Source organism: Haemaphysalis longicornis, unplaced genomic scaffold (genome assembly GCF_048455015.1).
Source record: "Haemaphysalis longicornis isolate Haplotype H1 unplaced genomic scaffold, Haemaphysalis longicornis Haplotype H1 scaffold_2, whole genome shotgun sequence".
NCBI classification, from domain to species: domain Eukaryota; kingdom Metazoa; phylum Arthropoda; class Arachnida; order Ixodida; family Ixodidae; genus Haemaphysalis; species Haemaphysalis longicornis.
Window position 1 is genome coordinate 127,133,140 of NW_027526295.1, and position 20,604 is coordinate 127,153,743.

The 20,604-nt window shown below is 45.0% G+C and overlaps 1 protein-coding gene across 2 annotated transcripts in view; it reads left to right on the plus strand.

Moving 5' to 3' along the window:
* Positions 1 to 6,959: 6,959 nt before the first annotated feature.
* Positions 6,960 to 20,604, plus strand: part of LOC144169203 (striated muscle preferentially expressed protein kinase-like) — a 290,267-nt gene continuing 276,622 nt past the window's right edge. Inside the window, exons 1-2 of one of the 2 annotated variants that reach the window (XM_077698245.1) lie at positions 6,960 to 7,141; positions 14,838 to 14,989. In XM_077698245.1, the coding sequence (XP_077554371.1) occupies positions 7,081 to 7,141; positions 14,838 to 14,989 (213 nt within the window). In that variant the 5' untranslated portion in view covers positions 6,960 to 7,080. The remainder of the gene's footprint in view (positions 7,142 to 14,837; positions 14,990 to 20,604) is intronic. The other variant, XM_077698244.1, reaches the window with a different exon arrangement.

The following is a 20,604-nucleotide window of genomic DNA, read 5'->3' on the forward strand; positions in this document are numbered from 1 at the left end:
GTCATGCTATTTTGTGAGGGCGATAACTTGACGTGGTGTTGTGGATGGTACCTGCAGCCTGAAAAACTTCCGCAGGCACTGCTGAGACGAATGTGCGTCCGCGGTCACTTAAAAGAGCGAGCTGTTCCGTGACGTAAAAAAATGGCCTTCAGAAAAAAATCTCGCCTTCGGAAGTGGATCCGGTATGCAGAGGACCAGTCTCAAATCGAGTCAAATTATCTACAGCAGTCACAATCCACCGATGACCAGTCGAAGTTGAAGCCGAAGGTCCATAGGGGTCAATGCCGACGACTTCAAACGGAACAGGAGGGCAAGGCAGAGGCTGTAGCATCCCTGCAGTGTCTAAGGTCGGGCGTTTACGGCGCTGGCAAGCAGGAAATAATGCAACATATTTTGCAACGATGGTGTCAAGACCTGGCCAAAAGAATTGGCTCCGAATGCGATCGTAAGTTTTGCTGGAAGCAAGACAGACCGACTAGGCGTAGTCGTGTAACACTTCCAGGATTTGGTACCGAAGACAGCGAGGGATGAATGGAACCCATGTGTCGCCTGTAGGGTGGTAATTGGGGCGGCAAAGTGCTCCACCATTAAGAGGTGAAATTTGTTTAGTTGACGTCGTGAGCGGGATTAAGGTGCTGAAGCTGAACCGTCGAGTTCTTCACGAGCTCTCAGCAGTCCCAGACGGTTGGTTGGACAGATACAAGGTTTCATGGAATATCTTTATCTGCGATGTGCAAAGGTTCCATTGCCATTGTTAGTGAAGAGATGGCAGGGGACGAGGTGCCCTCGGGGGACGGCTGTGGGCAACGGGACCGGGCGTCAGCATCATCTTGAGTTTTGCCCGACTTCTAAGTCACCACAGTCGTACTCCTGTAAACAGACAACCCAGCGGCCAAAACGTCGTGATAGTTTTTTGAGCTAGGATAACAAACAAAGCGCATGATGGTCTGTTACTAAGGAGAAGTGGCGCCCGTTCAAATAAGGGCGAAATTTGTGCGCGGCTCAGAAAACGGCAGGCATTCTTTCTCGGTTATTGTGTAGTTCAGCGCAGCGGGTTTCAAAGTACCACTTGCGTGGGCGACGACGCGCTCCGAGGCATAATCGCTTACCTGTAGAAGAGTAGCACCAAGACCATGCCCACTGGCGTCAATATGGAGAATATTAGGTGCCGACTCATCGAAATGACAGAGGACAGGTGCAGATGTGAGACCTTGTTTGAGGGCTTTGAAAGCTGTTTCGCAGCCTTCGGTCCAGAGGAACGGGTTTCTGGATATCAATAGTTTATTCAGGGGTGAGGCCATTGTTGCAAAATTACGAATGAAGCGACGGAAATAAGAAGCCAATACAAGAAACCTGCGGCGTTTCATTTAAGGGAGCGGCCGGGAAATGTTAAGATCTGCGTTGTTCTTGTCCGGACCAGGGCGTATTACATCCTTGCTCACAACGTTGCCCAATGCTTTGATTGAAATAGTGGCACATAGACACGTTTTGGTGTTTTGCTGAAGGGCAGCATTTCGAAGGCAGGTTAATACTTCGGGAACACGTTGAATGTGCTTATCAAACTTGGACGAAAAGATAGCGATGTCAAGGTAACAAAGAGCGATCTCCATTTCAATCCACGCTGGACGTTGTCAATCATGCGCTTGAAGGGGACTGGGGCATTGCAAATTAGGAATGGCATCACCTTGAACTCGTAAAGGCCATCAGGAGTGGCGAAAGCTGTTTTTTTATCTGACTCATTCAGAGAGATTTGCCAATATCCTGATCGAAGATCAAGGCTCAAGAAGTATTTTGTGCCATGCAAAGTGGCGAGAGCGTCATCAATTCGGGGTCTGGGGTGAAAGTCATTTCTAGTTATTTTGTTCAGCGCCCGATATTCCACACAAAAGCGCACGCAGCCGTCTTTCTTTCGGACCGAAGCAAGCAGTCATGACCAGGAGCTTCCAGAAGGGCGAATGATGTCCCTCTAAAGGACATCGTCAAGATTGTGCTGAATAATTTTGCGTTCTGAGGCCCCGAAACCCTGTTGCGAAGACGGGGAATTATACGCGAACGATCTGTTTCTATAGAAGGAGTCACCGCTGATGTCTGTTCAAGAGAGGAAGAATGGCAGTCCAATAAGGCCTTGTGTTTCTTAACCCTTTACAGCCCAGCCACACAAACGTGTGGGTCAACAAATTATTTTGCTAAGTGCCATCTGTTTCGGTTTCGGTTTCACAGCCTTGTGTAGTCGCTGCGAACGCTTCCGAGATTTTATTCGTTTGGTTAGTTCACTCATTTCGCCTCCAGAGAAGAGAAATCGCACATTAGAAATGGCGCCCCACCCGGCGCGTTCATGCTAGCCGTCTTCAAGATGAAAACTGATATTTCTTTTTTGCTATTCTCGTATTTTCTGAATAACAAGCGTAAGACACGATTTGCAGGACTTGGAAAAACACGATCGTCTAAAAAATACACCCGTTCCCTTCGTGTGCGATCCGTCATTACGCTTGAAAAATGCACCCACACATATGTGTGGGGTGGGCTTTCGTCATCACGAAAATTTTGCTCTGCGGTACAGTGTGGCGGGCTCGTGCACTGCACCGCTAGCGATATTTCTTGTTGCTTTCATGGTGTCTCATTTATTCGCAGTTTTGTGTTGCCTTGTTGGTTGTGTTTTCTTGCGTGTTAACTTTGAAGTAGTTCCGTAATAACTTGGGATAATATGAATAATTATAATTAATATTTATAAATAATAAAACTTCATTAGTACTTATTTTCACAAAATTTGATTTATAATATAGGTGCTCCTGAGAACAATATAAAGCTTATAAATAATACGTAAAAATGCAGTTTTGTGCGACTGATGGCGTTTTTAAGGTGTTCTTGCTACCCGCAGATCATGGGAATAGAAGCCCGACCAACACATATGTGTGGGTTTGTTTTCTGTGTGAAATACTCTGAGTTGTTCATTTTCACTTAACGAAGCATCATTAGGAAAGGGTAACTGCACAAAATTTAGTTACGTGTAGCCATTCTTTCTAAAATCGCTTTTTTTGGGCAGGAAAGAGTTAAGCAGAGCCAGGAGCGCTTCCCTCTTTTCCAAGCCGAGCTAAGTGCTGATGGTAGATGTAAGGCACGAGGACGTCAGCTCTGGACCACAGGCACACCGAGCTGACGCAAGAGGGCAAAGTGCTGGAGAGGTAATGTCATCCTGGGAAATAGTGGCAACCGTAATGCCTTGAGGAATTAGAATCGGCTCATAGGCAACATTCACTGCGGCGATGTGAGCTGATCCCCTCGAAAAGCGGACGAGACATGGGGGTATTATGGGTCCTTTGCAAGCGAAGCTGCCAGCTGGTGGGACAGAGATATCTCAATCGGCCATATTGTCACAGGTCACACAAAATACAGTTTCTTCAGCGGAAGGCATAACACAATCTTCGGTAGCGACCAAGCGCTGTATTGGAGCATCTGACACACTGGCAATGGCTGTCTCGGTTAGGTGAATAGCCACTTGTCGGCAGGAAATTACCGCTGACGGTGCTGATGAAAAGTCTGAAACCGGGATGATTTCATATGCACATAGAATCAGCAACACACACTGAATGTAATGTAGAAGCCGTTCGATTATAACACGCACTGTACATTATCTATAGGGGCGAATCTTATCACCTTCTGCCCCTCGCAAAACGGACGGACCGGTATAGGGAGTAGGGAGTTCTCACTTTTCTCAGGCGCGAACGCAACTCTGCGCTAATAACTGAAACACTGGCCCCCATATCCCCAAGCGCATGAACACACACCCCTTCCACTTCTACGGATAATATATTTGATGGGCAAAAACTGCAGGTGCAAGTTTTCAGAAGACTGGTCGGTGGGACGGGAAACATGTTGAAGAGGTGACACCGAGTGGCGATAAGGTGAGGGTGTTCGAAGTCGTGCCGCGCGATTGTGAGAAAGATCGGTAGAGTCTCGAGGAGTGAAAGGATGGTGAGGAGGCGAAGCGTACCCATTGCGACGAGCCCCGTAGACAAAGCGAGGGTCATCCCGTTCATCAAGCGCGTAACCTCGTCGTTCGTCCGGTTGGCGTCGCCGGCAAAACCGAGAAATTTGACCCCGAAGTCTGGAGTAGTAGCAGACCGAGCAAAAAGCTTACGGTTGGGACTGACGTGCGAGTAGTATGGCTGAGGAAATCGACCGGTTGAGATAGCTGTGAAATGACCATGAGAAGATGACAGCGGGGAGCTTTCTACTCGAATGGGTGGTTTCGCAGCAGCATCGGAGTATGACATTATGTGGATATGGAAGGGGCGGTGCTAATTGATGGCATCGCCGTTATGGACGCAAGCTCCTTCTTGAAAAGGTCCACCAGGTAAGACGCGTAAGGGCGACAGTTGTTACCTGGGGTGCATGGCGAGCTACGGTTTTGTTACGGATAATGTTACGTATCAGGGTACGTATGTCCGTTTCCCCATCTAGGCATGTCGACCATGGATAAGGTTGCAAACGAAGAGACTGCAACTGGTCGACACGTAGGCAGTTCTCCGCTCATCGCTGACTCTTGTGGGATTCTGAAGAGCAAGGACGCAAATGCGAAAGGTGCAATTCCCTTCAAGATGTGGCGCACCGTGCTCAGCCTAGGGTATGCTTTGATTCACCCTAAGGCAGACGGCAAGATTGATTGATTGTGGGGTTTAACGCGCCGACGCAACGCAGGCGATGAGGCGCGCCGTAGTGGAGGGCTCCGGATTAATTTTGACCACCTGGGGATATTTATCGTGCGCCGAAATCTCGAACACACGGGCGTTTTTGCTTTTCGCCTCCATCAGAAAAGCGGCCGCCGCGACCGGGAATCGAACACGCGACCTCGTGCTCGCAGACGGCAAGAAAGTCCGCGATTTAAGCAATGTATATTTCTTGTGGACGTTGCACGCGAGAGTTAGCTTCTTTCTGGCGCAATCCAAGCGAATAGACGGGGTACCCAAGACGTGGCGTATCTCATACGTAAAGGTGGTCCAGTAGGTGTTGCTTTGTTGTTGTAGAACCATGTCTTTGCCACCTCGTTTAGAGAGACGGGGACTATTTGCAGCTTGGAAACGTTGTCCCACCTGTTAAACTGGCTTACGGGGTTGAACTGCTCGAGCCAGTCGTCGACATCGTCCTCGCGAAGAGCAGCGAAGAAGGAAGGGTCATGCTGGCGGCTTGTCAGCAACCATGTCTACGCCGTTTGAGCGGCGGACTCCTACCCAGTTACTCGCTGCATCGGCGGAGCCTGTAGCAGGATGAGTCGACCGCAACGGCGCTTCAGAGGTATCGCAGCTGGAACGGCGCAGGACCGGGTCAAGAGGCAACTCCACTACTTGAAAGGAAAAGGCATTAGGAAGCACAGACCGTTTATTCCGGCTTTTCAAAAGGAGCCATCAGCAGAGCCTTCGATGAAGATGACCGTCGCGCGAGGCACGGGGTGTCCGGGTGGCAGCTGGCAGCGCGTGACTGAAAATGGTGCTGATGATGCAAGTGTTTGTGGATGCTAAGAGTGGGCAGAACGACTACTGTAGTGAGCGATATGAAAATAATGTCGCTCACAATTTATATATATATACATACATTGGACGCACATTGGTTAAACTTTAAGCATCCGTTTTCGGTCTATCAATGCCGCAACTGTGCCTCCTTCCCATTTACAACTTTCCTCTCTCCGTTCCTCTTTTCTTCCTTTTTTGAACCTTCTGTAGTATAGCTACGACATGTTATCGTTACTCTCCCGCTCTTTTACTCTCCGCGAGAGTTCTCATTGGCGACGGTGAGAAGAACGGAAAGCCCTCGGATCCAAAGTGTGTATAAGCGTTTTTTGTTTACTCTAAAACAACCCCCGAAGAAGAAAGATCCTCCTTTCGAAACAGTTGGGCATTAAATATTCTAAGAAACTGGACAAACGCTCTCGTCTCCCTCAATATATATATATATATATATACAGTAAAAGCTCGTAATTGGGATTTCTCAGGACCGGAAAAAATGTCCGAATTAACCAAATGTCCGTATTATCGAATGGTCGAAATAAACACAATAAATGCAAGTTTTGTTTCTACATACCTTTATTTTACGAAGTAATCGCGTATGCTTGTCTGCTTTCGAGCAGAAATTCGCGCGGACACAATTTTTCTGAGCCCTTCAAGGTGCTCAGCAACGGGAAAAAAGCCACAAAATGGCACCGATGGCACCGCCAAACCTACACGCGAAGAAAAGACGTTCAACCAGTCTCAAGTCAAGCCAAGTCGATAATTGATGTCCATGGCGATGCTGCGTTTGAGCTTCACTTTTGTTCCGAATTTTTCTTTTTTCGTTTTTGAGCCTCGCCAGCGGCCTGAAAGTCGCCGAATTATCCGATTTGCGGTCAAATCTGTCTGAAATAACGAGCGCCCTGTCTCATAGAGTGATGCGTATATTTACAGGGACCAGATGACGTGTCCGAATTAGGCAATTTTCCGAATTAACGAGCGTCGAATTAACGCGCTTTTACTGTATATATATATATATATATATATATATATATATATATATATATTTAAATTTACTGTATATATATTATAGTATACTATTATACTTTATAATATTTATTAATAATCACAAAGCTGCACTTAGAGCCAGAGCACCTTATCAAGCATCACTCTATGCCGAACGCGACACCTGCTCTGGTCGTCCTCTTCATCCTTTTTCGGTCTCACTTAAAAAACGCAGCTGTTGATTCATTTCTGTTCATTTACGAAGGATCCTGCTCCGGAACAGTATATATGTGTGCAACTACACACATATTTTTTGACGCACTGTGGGCCACGCGAAAGATACGGAGCATCCGATATTTCTCCGTCCTCTTTTTTAATCTCTGAAGCAACGCCGGCTAAAAAAAACTGACAAATGTTAATCTTTAAGGCCGCACACTCCGCTTCGAGTTGCAAGCAGATATGAGAGGTGCTATCCTTTCCGTCCGCACTGGTGGCTTCACGAATACACGCGGCAAGGTTTCGTTGGTTTCTGTACGTCTGAACGGTTCAGCTTAAGCACCGAAGTACATTTCTGTGGAGTGTGCTCCTTACGAAAATGGCTAGAGCTTACGCCTGGAAGTTTGTAGCCGTTGTTCTTCTTCACCACTTGTATTCAGGTGATGTGACGATTACACATTTATCGGGAATATTCCCTTATAAGACCTTTTTCACTTGCAGTATGTGCTTTGCGTATTAATGCATTTTAGTTTTCATTGCTGGAAGATATTTTCAGTTCAGTCATTATGAATACGGAAATATGACGATATGCCATTGTCTGCATGAACGACAGCAATTTTTAGGATATGCTTAGTTGAAACAAGAGAGTTTTAAAAGAAAATACCAAACATACTTTGTTCACATGAATACTGAGACATTTTTTCAAAGCGGCCGATAGTTTGTGAATCGTACGTTCTTGCTGGCCTTCGCTCTTTTTTAAATTATTGTAACATAAAAATGGTTGCACGTTTAGTTGTGCCTAACGCGCTTCACCTACAATCTGTGATTTGGCAAAACAAAGACTAAAGGGCACTCAATGTCTTTTACCCATTGAGTCTTCAAACTTTGAAGCAAATTCAAGCCGTCGTAAAAATGTAAAAGTAAGAAGTGAAACAAATTTCTTAGTATTGCTGCCCGTAACGCCCAAAGAAGGCTTTCTTGGCATTGCCTAATATGATAACGTGTGAAGTCGGGGTTGTAATATAACGTCAAATAGAAAATACATCTTAAACGACACAAAATTCCCCTTTCCAAATACTATGGCTGTTTGGTGCCCTGTTACGTGATGCGTTCGGCGAATGCTAACTTCGTCGCTGTGCCGAGTTAGTACGGCGCACGCAGCTATAATAATGCGCAGCATTCTTTGCCGAGTACCGCCACAGCTAGGACGGTGTAACGCCCCACATTTCCACAAAAATGCTGATGTCGCATAAGTTCCACCTCTAATCGTTATAATAGACTAAATGGAGATAATTGGTCGTACAAAATTTTGGTAAAATAAAAAAAAGAAAATGCCAAGAAGGGTCAAACATTTACCGCTCCGCATTCCCGGAATAATGCAGATTCGTAGAATTTCCAGCTGTTATCGCTATAATAGGTAAATGGAAATAATTAGTCGACCGAAATCTGGAAAAGAGGGAATATATAAAAAAACTGCAGAAAATGGGGAGCAACTTAACGCACGGCATTTCTACAATAATGCACATTTCGCAAAAGTTTCACCGGTAATTTTTATAAAAGCGTAAATGAAGATCGTTGGTCGAACGATATCTTGAAAAACTAAAAAAAGAAGAGTGTAAAAAATTAAGAAAAAAGACCGACAGTGTAGTGACCTACATTTCCACAATAAGACAGATTTCGCAAAAGTTCCAAGCTCAATCTGGATAATAGCGTATATGGAGATAATTGGGGGAAATAAGGTTTGAAAAAGCAAAAGAAGGAAAATATGAAAAACCGTATAACCGAAAACCGTACAGCTACCTGCATTTACACAATAATGGAAATTTTGCGGAAGTTCCAATTGCAACTGTTATATTAGCGTAAATGGAGACAATGCGTTGGAGAAAATTTGGAAATACTAGAAAAATAACAAAAAGTAAAAAAAAAACAATTGGCGAAAATTTCGATACGTGTAATTCCCTGCATTTTTACAAAGATTCAGGTTTTGCAAAAGTTCGAAATGTCACACAGGCTCCTATTGGCGCCGGCTGCGATGGATTAGGAATGCCATAACATGCCCTAATCACTAAAGCACTACAAAGCCCACTCGCCGTGTAGTGAACTGTCGCAATAAGAACCAGGTATTCCCATGAAGAACGGACAATCTTACGTCATACTCTTGGAATCGTTTCTTTGGTTTTAAACTTCATTTTCGAAGTCTTCGTGTTGACTCATCGTTTTCTTCTCCACAGAGGGGTAGTGAATTTTTTCGGTTTCTTTTGATTTTTATTTCCTTGGGGACCCGACTTGGGGGCATTACTTAAGAGGTGAAAACTCTGGAAAAGAAAATATTGAAACACATTTGTTTTCGCTACACACCTGAGTTGCAAACTTGCAATGACTGTTTATGGGCCGGTGATTGAAACAAAGGAGCAGGAAGGTCGTTGCAATCATTCATTGCGTGCTGAAAAGTAGAGCCAAAACAATTAACAGTTCTGGTAGGATATCCGGACGCGAAGTGGGTGGCCAGAGGACGTGAGAGATCGCGTTGAGGGAAGAATGAAACATTGTACGAAAGGGGAAACGATGGCGATACAGAGGCGAACTGAGAATGCTGATCAATCCGATTGTGCTTTCAAGGTTGATAACTGGTGTCGCACGTATACAGTGAGTGAATGAGTCGGGTGGCACAATTTCGGACGGATTCAAGGCCGTTAATTAGATATGTTTTGGGCAGATTTTATATGGTGCCGGCATATTCGAGCTTCGATCTGGTTAGTAACTCATACGCGAGCAACTTTACATGTTGCGTTGAATAACCTAGGTGACGTTTCGAGGAACCCAGTGTTTTGTTTGCAGATGTAATGACGTTTGTTGTAATGCGCATTCCAAGTAATAACGCAAGAAATCGTGACACCTAGGAATTCTAAGGTGATTGCGACTGTACAGGGACATTCGCGAAATTATATAAAATCCAAAAGTGATTTTTACGGCGGGAAAGGAAACAAGTTTGAATTTCTTTGGGTTATGAGATAGAGGCTATTCGACGCGCCATTCTTTAATGTTGATTGATTGATTGTAGGGTTCAACGCGCCGACGCAACGAAGGCGATGAGGCGCGCCGTAGTTGAGGGCTACCGATTAATTTTGACCACCTGGGGATCTTTAACGTAGGCCGAAATCTCGTACACACGGGCGTTTTTGCTTTTCGCCTCCTTCACAAAAGCGGCCGCCGCGGCCGGGAATCGAACCTGCGACCTCATGCTCAGCAGCGCAACGCCTTAGCCACTGAGCCACTGCGGCGGGTTCATTCTTCAATGTGGTTAATGTCTTGCTACAGAATAGTGTGATCGTGAATGCTAGGTACTGTTCGATAGATTATGAAGTCATCAGGATACATCCGAATTTTGAAGGATACGCTGAGGGGTAAGTCGGAATATATATTAGAAATAGAAAGGCGCCGAGAACCATAGCTTCATCTACACCTGATGTTACTTTGAGAGACTGGGAATATTTCGTATAGACATGCTCAAATTGAGAACGGTTAGTGAGAAAGGTAAATTGAGAACAATTAGAAATGCTTCGGTGCAGTTTAGTATATTTCGGTCTAAGTTTAACTGGGATAATATCACCGTTCTATTTGGTGGGGTACTAGGTCAAATTCCTTTAAGTAATCCAGGAAGATTCCCTCAGTCTGTAAGCTGTTGTCAAGGTTAACGTGCAGGTGGCAAAGAAATATGGCTAGTTATGTTTCGCAAGAACACCTTTCCGAAATATAGTTCAAGAGGACTGTGATTTGGGCGAGTTGGTGAAAGTTCATGATTGACAATCCAGCGCGCGAAAACACGGCACAAAAAGAACGAGAGTTAGCAGCGCTGTCCTGTCTAACTCTCGTTCTTTTTGTGCCGTGTTTTCGCGCGCTGGATTGTCAATCATGACCTTTCCGAAAACCGTGCTAGCGGGGCTGAAGGAAGTTTTAAGAGTCTAGAAATTTTACATTCCGAAAGTAGATAACGTGTTCTTTGAGTTCGCACAGGACGCATGATAGGAAAATGGGACGCGAGTTCCATGGACAGTTTTTGTCACCTTATGTGTCGATAGGAACGACGTTGCCCATTTTCCTGACATCTGGATGATTGCCTGCGGAGTGCGACTACACATACCTCTAACAGAAAAATGTGGCGATGGTGAAATGAACGTTTCTTAACACTTTTTAGTCAATACCTTCTGAGCCACTTGATATGGACGGTTTCATGTTTTTAATATTACTAAAAATACCGTCCGCTCAAAAAATAATTCAACCCATAGTGGATTCAATAGCACCATAGCAGGATGAGAAGGCACGATAGATTCCTTAGTAAATGCCGATGAAAACGTCCTGTTAAAACATCGGCGCATTGCTTATCTGAGAGAACGGGACCTGATTCATTAGTAAGATGTATGGTGCTGTAGATCGAGGGTTCACGGTGAATCCCCATTTCTGTGTGTCTGATCTGTTAGTATGCCTAGCAAAACGTGCATTTCGCCCAACAAATAACGGCGGCATAGTCTTTTATTCGGCTGTGTTGTATTTCGCACAAGGCCCACATGTTTCTATTTGCTTTCGCTCCCTTTTCGCTAATCTCTTCAGTTTTTTCGTAAACCAGGGTTCCTGTGGCGTGCTACGGAATGATAGTGTGGGGATACATTTGCTAGTTTGTTAGTTCATTTTACACGTACGAGCCGAAAGGGAAAAATATTCGCCAATGATGAAATCGCTTCCTCTCAACTTTCGAGCATTTGCAAACGCGTTTTCTTTGGTTTTGTAGAGCGTGAACCAGATAATAGGCGGTTGGCAGGGGTAATTTCTGTCGCGTCTGTGGCGTGAAATGCGAGCTGTTACTTCCGCGTCGATTTTTAATTTCAGCTGTTCGAGACAGTGGCTAATATTAGTTTGTTATATTTCCCTATTTGTTCCTTTGGCGTTATGCGCTGGAACTTTATAGAAGATTAAACTATTGCGGCGTCACCGGTTTTCTGAGTCATCAAGCGAATTTTCAGGCTTAGAAACTACGTGGGTGGTCTGCTGTGGTGCCGGTTTAAATTGCGGCGGTGTAAGCTTGTACGGCCAAAATACTCTGATAATGGCGTCATAATTCCCTTACGCGCTTGTCTAGATCCGGTAATGTTCTTTTTGGTTGTTAGGACCTAGTTTTGTATTTATTAAAATACCATATCAGTTTATTTTGTGCAGCGGTACTTTTTTCTTTGAGTTCTGCGAGGAATTAGTCCATTTCCGGACCAGGGTTATATTTGATGTCGCCGGGTAACAAGAGTGGTACAGCTTGAACAACATGAACACATTCGCTAATCATAGGGACAAGATACTGTGGGAACGGCAGCTGCACTACAAACTTAGTACGTGAGATTTTCGTTTAGGGACCTCTGTGCTTATTAACATGCAATATTGGGATAAAGGGCTAGCCAATTGCTTTGTGTCGCAGCTGTCAAGACCGCCATATTGTGGGCACCTTTATATATTGCACAGATACAACATGCTCACAACAATACAGCATGCGTACGTGTTTTTTACATATTGTGAGGATCTGATCGAAATTTACTCGGTTGCTCTGCACGTATAAGCCTCAATATTGCCCAGCCACAAACTTGCACCTCGATCTTCGTTGCGCAGTCGTGAACAATCATCATCAGAATGTTCGGTTTGTTCTAGCCTGGCTGTCGCTCCCCTAATATATGCCGTATATTATGCCTTCTCGGCTGGCCTCTCAACATTACTGTGTTTATCAATGCCTAGGTTCATAAACCGACTACGATCTTAAACTTCGCCGCAGGCCAGCTTCACCACAACGCTCTGAAACAACAAATCAGCGTGACCAACGGCGCGAATTAGGTAAATGGTGAGGTCAAGCATGCGATTAGAGTAAAGCATAGTTTTTGGATTAGGACAACAGCGCCTATGCACCCTTTTCACTGTTGTCACATCAAAGAAAATACTTTTTTATTCTAATCGCATGCTTAACCTCATCATTTTCCAAATTCGTACATTTCGCCTCACTGATAATCTCTTCGAGATCAGTTTGATAAAGGCAACCTACGGTGATCTTTAAGAGTGCATTTAGAATTTCCCGTAAAAACTATTGCGTAGAAAATACATTTACATATTATCATGGGATTTGACATTTAAATTTATGTAACTATGGCAGATAATTCTTGCTGCAGTATACTACGGTATTTGTAAGCTTTTGCCGTGCCCAATTTTTTGCTGAAAATAGTCTTAAGATTTGTGTGCGTGTTACAACCGGGCTAAAAACCAAAATCGCCTTTAACCCTTTTCAAAGCATCATAATGGACCAGTAATTGCAAAATACAACTCAACACAATCCAAACAAGCTTTCAACATCTCACCTGTGAATATTGGCCAATGGAATCAATATTGAAAAAACATTAGACAGCTGTTGCACACGCTGCTGCCCTGCAATTAGTACTTTATTTCAGCTGTAATGGCCACGAAGATGCACTACTTTGAAACGTATTTGAAGCGAAAGTAATTTTCCTTGCTGACATCGTAGGGAACCGAGTGGCTCAGTCACACACACACAGTTCGCCCCAGAGACTTGATGCGAGATTGGCGTAAACAAAACAGAATTATATTTACATAAAAGCGTTCACCATCACTGAACATACATGTTTTCGAAAATTCGATACAAGACGGAACTCATACAGGAACAGCCCGTCACGTCAGAAATTATGAAGGCGCTTCAGAAAGAAGACGCTTTCTATGTTCACTGCTCAAGTTTTAAAGCCGGCAGGAGATAGATAAGCAAGGTCATCAAACTCAAGCGGTTTTTTCTGCCATAGTTGCGTGCGCCAAATAAAATATATAATATATAAATACACTAAAAGTATAATCGGCGCAACTCGTGTTTTTTTATTTTAAAGTAAACTTCCCGCTGGTTTAAAATAGGTGGTGCTTGGAATGGTGCAAATACTGGGCTCACGCTGAAAAGTTCAAAAAAAGAAAGGTAATTTGGCGCATTGTATATGAGAAAATCAGGTACTCGTTTTTTGGGCACTTATGGACTGTGTTTAGACTGAACTTTCGGAAGCCCCAAATTCTGAAATATGTCAGGAGATACCAACATCTAAGAACCGTATATGTGGCTGCGATAATATTTTGCTATTGGTTCTAAAAATTATCAGGCAAGCAGCCATACATAAAACGAAAGTTTGTTTTGTGGGAACAGCGATTCAAGGGCATTTCATACTCAGTGTTTATTGGCAGATGTCGTACGCAACTACGTTGACCAGGAATATAATTTTAAAGTTGTTTTACAAATGAACATGTATACTTTATTCTGTTGAAACGAGATAAACATAAATTTAGGCTGCCCGCAAATGTTTACACTACGGCTACTGAAGAAAACCCCGCAATGAACGGTTCACTTATTTCATACCAACGTAACCTGAAAGCACAAGTAAAAAAAATTTGACGTCACTATTTTGTGCGTTCACACAGTTAACATCTACCCCGCCAGCTCAATATTCACTGAAAAGGTATGGTATACTGTATGGTACATTTGCAAAGTGTATACGTGCAACATCGCAATTTATTGCAGTGTGTACTCCTTTTTTTATTAACAGTGTGAATAAGATCGACCAAAACGTCCTCTACTTCTTGCCTTTTTTTGTTTTGTGCGGAATAATTCCCGACGTTCCCCTGTCATTTTTTTCCCCACCAAACACTCGTCACATGTAATCTACAGTTCTTATTTGTGGCTGTTTACATAGAAGAGAAATTGGATAAAAATTGCAACACAAGTCATGTAGAGAACTTAGGGATTCATTGCATAATGTCTCTAAACGATAAAATCAATCCTTTGAACTGTGCTCGTTAACAATGCGCAAATAAGAACGTAGGGAAACCCAAGTCGTATCATCAAAACTCATGCCAGCGCATATTTGCGCCAAAATATGGCCGTAAACGCACCGGCAACAAGATGTCCTTTGTTACATAGATGAATACCTGACAGCACTTTACACTTGTAAACAATTTGCATTTTTCAAGGCGGATGACCTGCGTTCACGGAAATACACTTAACAGGGAGAATAATTGGAGCTAACAAAAGTACTGCCAACATCCCCAACTTGTTCTGCACAGGTGGCACTGTTATGGGAGAAGAAGCTGAGAGCGAAACCTCGAGTGGTTCAAGAGATGGACCGGAGTTCCAGCTTCCTATGCAAAATATTACAGCTATGACTGGAAGCGCTCCTTGGGTGAATTGCACCATAGTGCCCGTGGAACTCTACAAGGTTCGCAAGTTTATATCGTGTATTTCCCTTTTGGCTGACATCCGATTGGTGTTATGTGTGTGACGTTTTTCATCTTGCAGCGTCCGACTCTAAAACAAGGTTTTTTTAGTTTGTCTTCATGAGTAGAATTCACCATTCCTGTTAATTTTGTCTATGCAGCATAGCCAAGCGTAATAATCAACTCATCATGTGTGTTTTCTCAGAAACGAAATTGCTGCAACCGAATAATTATGCAGGGTTTTATGATATACTAAGTGCGCGCGTCGAATGAAGGTATTAGTCAAAGTGCAAAACAAATGAATCTCCTGCCTGAAAACTGTTAAGTTTTGTTTTGTCAAATACTGTCATGCTTTGTTGTTATTGTGAAATAATTTAAGCAAATCAAATGTACAAACTCCGTCCGGAGCGAGTACTGCAATTTCTTACATAAACAACGGTGGCGATTTAAACTTGGAGGGATCCCTCTATTCGTGTCTCTGGGCGTGCTTGCGTGCGTGCGTGTACGTGCGTGTGTGTGTATGTGAGTGTGCGTACGTGCGTGCGTGCTTGCGCACCCGTGTGCGTGGGCGTGTGGGGGTGCATGTGTCTGGAGGGAAGGGGAGCGCGCGTGCGTGCGTGTGAGTGGACAATGCAGTCATGATTACCGAAAATACGGAGGAGGTTTTTCTAGGTTGTCGACAAGGGGTATTTCATTTGTTCAGTAACATTAAACAGAAAAAATACTCGAAAGCACGTTAGCACTCTTTTAAATGTAGTCAATGTGCAGGCATTGCTGTTAGGTTGCCTAAAAGATATAGAAATTTGCTCTATTAGTTCTCTCCTCGTCTCTCACCACACTTGTGGGCAAAATTGCAGTGGTCGGCGCCGTCCCTGAGCTTCTGTTAAATGCAGAGCATTTCAGTAACTCACGATGTCACCCGCGTTGTCCCGTCGTAGTCCGCACCGTCGTTGCCCGCACCCCTCCCCCTACACTATATTAAAGAACATACTATCCGGCGCCAGGTTTCGATCCCTCGACCCTGCGGGCGGAACGCACTGTACATGGTGCTCTACCCACTGCGCCACAAAGCCGACACAGAATGGGATGCTACGAACGCGCCTTATATCGTTGACTCATTCAAATTACTGCTGACGAGCGCTCTCTCGTCAGCAGTGGCCACAAGTGCAACAACATTAACGTAACGCAAACTACTTAACGTCGTGCGCCCCCGGAAATGCTCTGCATTTGATCCTGCCCCTCCCGAGGGGGATGTTTCACTGCGTCGCCATGCGAACAGTTTGCCACGCTTTAGTTTCAGTTCTTTCTTTGCTGGGGTGCCGACGAGCGGCGCCACCTCCTCGCCCTTCGGCGCGGGAGGATCCGCGGTGGGGGCGAGAGATGGCGCTGGCGTCTCCGCGGCCGCGTCTGCGGCCTGCGCTGGCACCGGCGCCGGGGCGGGGTCATCGCCGTTCTTTAAAAGTTTAGTTCGCACGCCAAGCAGGTTTTTCTTTGTCGCATTTTAAAAAAGGAAATAGGTAGGTTGCATTAAAATTTCTCAGAAAGGGCACACTGTAAAAATAAAACAAAGAGAAAATTCTGTATTAAGGCGTCTTGAAACCAGGGTCAGCGAAATGCTAGAGATACGGGCCCGCCTCGTGTTTTGAATTACCGAGGTCGGATTTAAAAACCGAATTTTCCAATTTTCTTTTCAGTTTATTACTGTATTTTGCTGATAGGAGCTTTCTTCATAAATTTGTCGTCAATCCAAGTATTCTTTAGCCTGTATATTTTTTGAGCCACCGGCTATTTTCTGTGGCACTCGTCGGCCACGTTCTTGCCGACGCCATATTTTGTCTTAACTGGTGAACTACTGCTGTAACCGTAAGCTGGGAATGAGGTGATGCCGCCACATGAACCTAATGGCATCGGTTTATGCTTCCCAAATACAGTTGCGGCACGTATCACGAAAACGTTTGCGTCAATTCAACCAGTCGCGATACGTCGTAGCCTTTAGAGGTGTCCCCCTATTATTTATGTAGTGTCCCACTTACGTTGCATTTCTAAACGCCGCTGGCTACCACGCACAGGTTCGGACGCATGCTATGACTGCGATCAAAAAGTTCCCATCAACTTACAAATATTAACAGAATATATACAGGCGGACATATCAGAAATGTCAATGTAATGTACAAGACAACATGAAGCGCTGGTAAATTCTAATTGTCTCCTTACGTAGAGGAACAGGCGCCCGACCGCGTGCGAAATCGGAAGACTCCGCTTACCAAAATGAAGCCTGACGTCACCGCGTCGTCGCGTATACCAGTAATTTTTTATTGGTAGGTAGAGGTGAAAGTAACTAGTTGAAAAATCAAGCCTACCTCTCTCCGTGTGCTCGGGTACTTCGGCCCGCAAGAGCACAGCAAACGGGCCAACGGCTCTCTGCCTCCCTTGTGTGTCGCCTCCGTGTCTTTCCAATGCTGTGAAAACACGCGTGCGAGTAGGAAGAAGAGACCCGAGTTGGCGCCACGGAATCGAGGCCCGGGATTGCCCTTGTTTCACCTCATTCCGATGGCCGTTTCCTCGAAAGCCACCCACCGCACAAGATCTTTATCAGGCCATCTAATCATGCAGTTTCAGCTCCCCCTTTTCCACGGAGGAGCTACGGCACCACCCTGAATATCTGAGAGAAGCCAAGAAAAGCGGCGTAGATGAAATGGAGTCCATTCACTGGTGCAAAGTCTGGGTACACCTACCGTCGACATTAGGTCGCACGGGCGCGTCGTCAACAGCCATTACAAGGTAGAGAAGGCCCTTCACGAGTGGATACAGGAGAACAAATAGGATGGATTGGACGCACCTACATTACCAACTATGAGTATGACAAAAACCCGAGCGAGATAGTCGCCGCAGGTTTTTTATGGGCGAAGCACCTTAAGGCCGAGGCTTGTCCGGCGTCCGGCGTCCGTGCTCACGGCACAGCACCGGGTAAATCGCAACATCTGTGAACAAAAGGTTCACAAAAAGTTAACAAGAACAGAATAAAAGGTTGACAGAAGGTTAGAGTGAGATAGAGAGAGAGAGAGAGAGAGAAGAGAGAGAGGGACGCACAGCAGCGTGTGAATCGAAACATCTGTGAACCGGTGAAACATCTGTGAAACACCTGTTCACAAAAGCTTAACAGGGACAAAATAAAAGGTTCACAAAGAGAGAGAAAGAGAAGGAGAGAAAGAGTTCTCCTGCAGAGCCGTGATGCGCATGCGCGAGGAGCATTGGATTGGATTGAATTGAATTGGATTGAACGGATTTGGGTTGGATTGGATTAAAATGAAGTGGATTGGATTAGATTAAATTGAATTGTAATGGATTGGAGTGGATTCGAAATCGTTTTAGCAGCAGTAAGCACTCTCACGAGTGATTTACGGTAAGAACGATCCCCAATGCTTCGTCCACTTGTTATGAATGAATCACTTCGTGGAGATGCGTGAATTTATTTCGTCACACCCGCCGCCATTGCTTCCCAAAAAGCTGCTTAGCATTCCCGAGCGTAAGCCTTTACTTAACCTCCATCGAGCCTGCCGCATATACACAGAGCGGATAGCATATAATCTGGCGAATATGTTTAGATCGGAAAATAGTGTTCATAAAACGACTCTCATTTACAATCCTCACATGAGTGGCCGCATTGAACGCTACCATAAACCTGTCTCCGATATGCTGTTAATGTATACTAAGCTCGATTACAAAACAATGGAATCACATGCTAACCTTGTTCATCTTCGCTTTTAAGACGTGTATTCAGCGCACTACCGGATACTCCTCTTCTTGCTGGTTTTGGGCCGTTCCCCCTACCTCGTCACTGACATCCCTTTCCTGTCCGCGTAGTTTTCTTCGGCCTCCTCATTATCTGGGCAGTTGATTACTCGGTTAACACAATTGTACCACACAATCAGCATCTGCGAAGAAGCCACGGTGCAAGAACAAAACATGCTGTGCTGTTCTATTCATCGCTACGCCCATATACCCGCTGCATTGAAGTGCTACTGTGGACACCAGCGCTGCCACCCGGCCTATCCGAGAAGATTTCCAGTGTTGATTTTTCTTATGGTTCTTCTTAGAACCGAAGACCCCCATTAACTGTCAGGTGTTTCTAGAAGTTTCATATATGAACATCCTTGGATGTGGAACCGACATCACACATGTTTCGCAAAATAAAGAACTTCTCCAGCTTTCCTGGTCGATGTGCGGGACCTCGGGAAAAGTGTCTTTGCGGCGCCAGATGGAATGACGAATTCCAAGCTTTACTTTTCGGGTTGTGTTCCGCCGAGGGTATTTTGTAAATGCTGATGGACATTTTGCTACCGGGCGGAGATTGGCAAATCTGCTTGTCGTGCATCTCTACGACGTGACCGTTCATTCAACCTATTTCGAAGAACACCACGAAAGCCTCACGTCTACCATTGAAACTTTACTATTCACCAAACCTACTCTGAAACCCAAAAATTGCAATTTTGCGCTCGGGAAACTGCTATTTATTGGTCATGTGGTCAGCATTGCTGGAGTTCATCCGCTATAATGGCAACATTGAAGCGGTTTCAGAGTTTTTCACGCCATCCAAAAAAAAGCCATCAGACATTTGTATTCGGCTATGCTCATACTACTGGTATTTATAAAAAAGTGTGCCCACATAGCAGCCCCTCTTCCAAAGATTACGCGAGATCATGTGCGGTGACTCTAGGCTAAACATAAACACAAGGCATGCGAAGCACTCCTGAAAAAACTGCAAAAACCACCTGCCTTCACCAATTTCAACAGAAACACAGGCACCACACTCTACAACAAAGTCAGTAACGTTGCTTTGGGAGCGGTTCTCTTGCAATGGCAAGGCCGTGCCGAAATGATGACAGCTTACGCATGCAGAACGCTGTCACCTTCAAAAGGCTCTTTCTCGGCCACTGAAAAGGATTGCTGCCCCTCGTGTGTGGAGTGCTAAAATTCCGACCGTACCATTATGTTCGTTCGTTTACAGTGGTAAGTGACCATCACTCCCGTTGCTGACTCATGAGTCCGAATGGCCCGTCCTGACAGCTAGCATGCTGGAGTGAGGAATTCGACGTCACCGTCGTGCACAAGTCCGTCAGGACAAGAGCATGCCGATACTGGCTGCATCTCGCGAGCAACAGCTGTACCCTGCTTCGGCGGCGAATGAGCACGACGACGACGAATTGTTTTTTCGCGTGCTGAACGCATCCATTGTGTATTTAACGGCAATAGGCAGACATGGCCCGGCAGATACCGACTTATTTCTCTCAAGAAGGCCTCAAAATTTTAGCGAGGCGGTTTTGCCGAGGAATTTTATCCTCATGTCTCCGTTTTGTCGTTCTATACAAGAACCTTTCACCGCGTGACTGAAGCTAACTGCTTATTGTACCCTAAGCAGCTCGAAATAAAATTTTGGGGACCTCCCATGACAACCGCTGTCGAAGACACGTCGCATATGCGCGTCAACGTTCTACAGACCAGCAGTCATACAGTTGACCCAATGCCTAGCCGGGCGACATTCCACCGAAATTATATAAAATGTTTGACGAAGAATTGCTGGAACGCTGCAAACGGAGGGGGCAAAATGGAAGAGGCT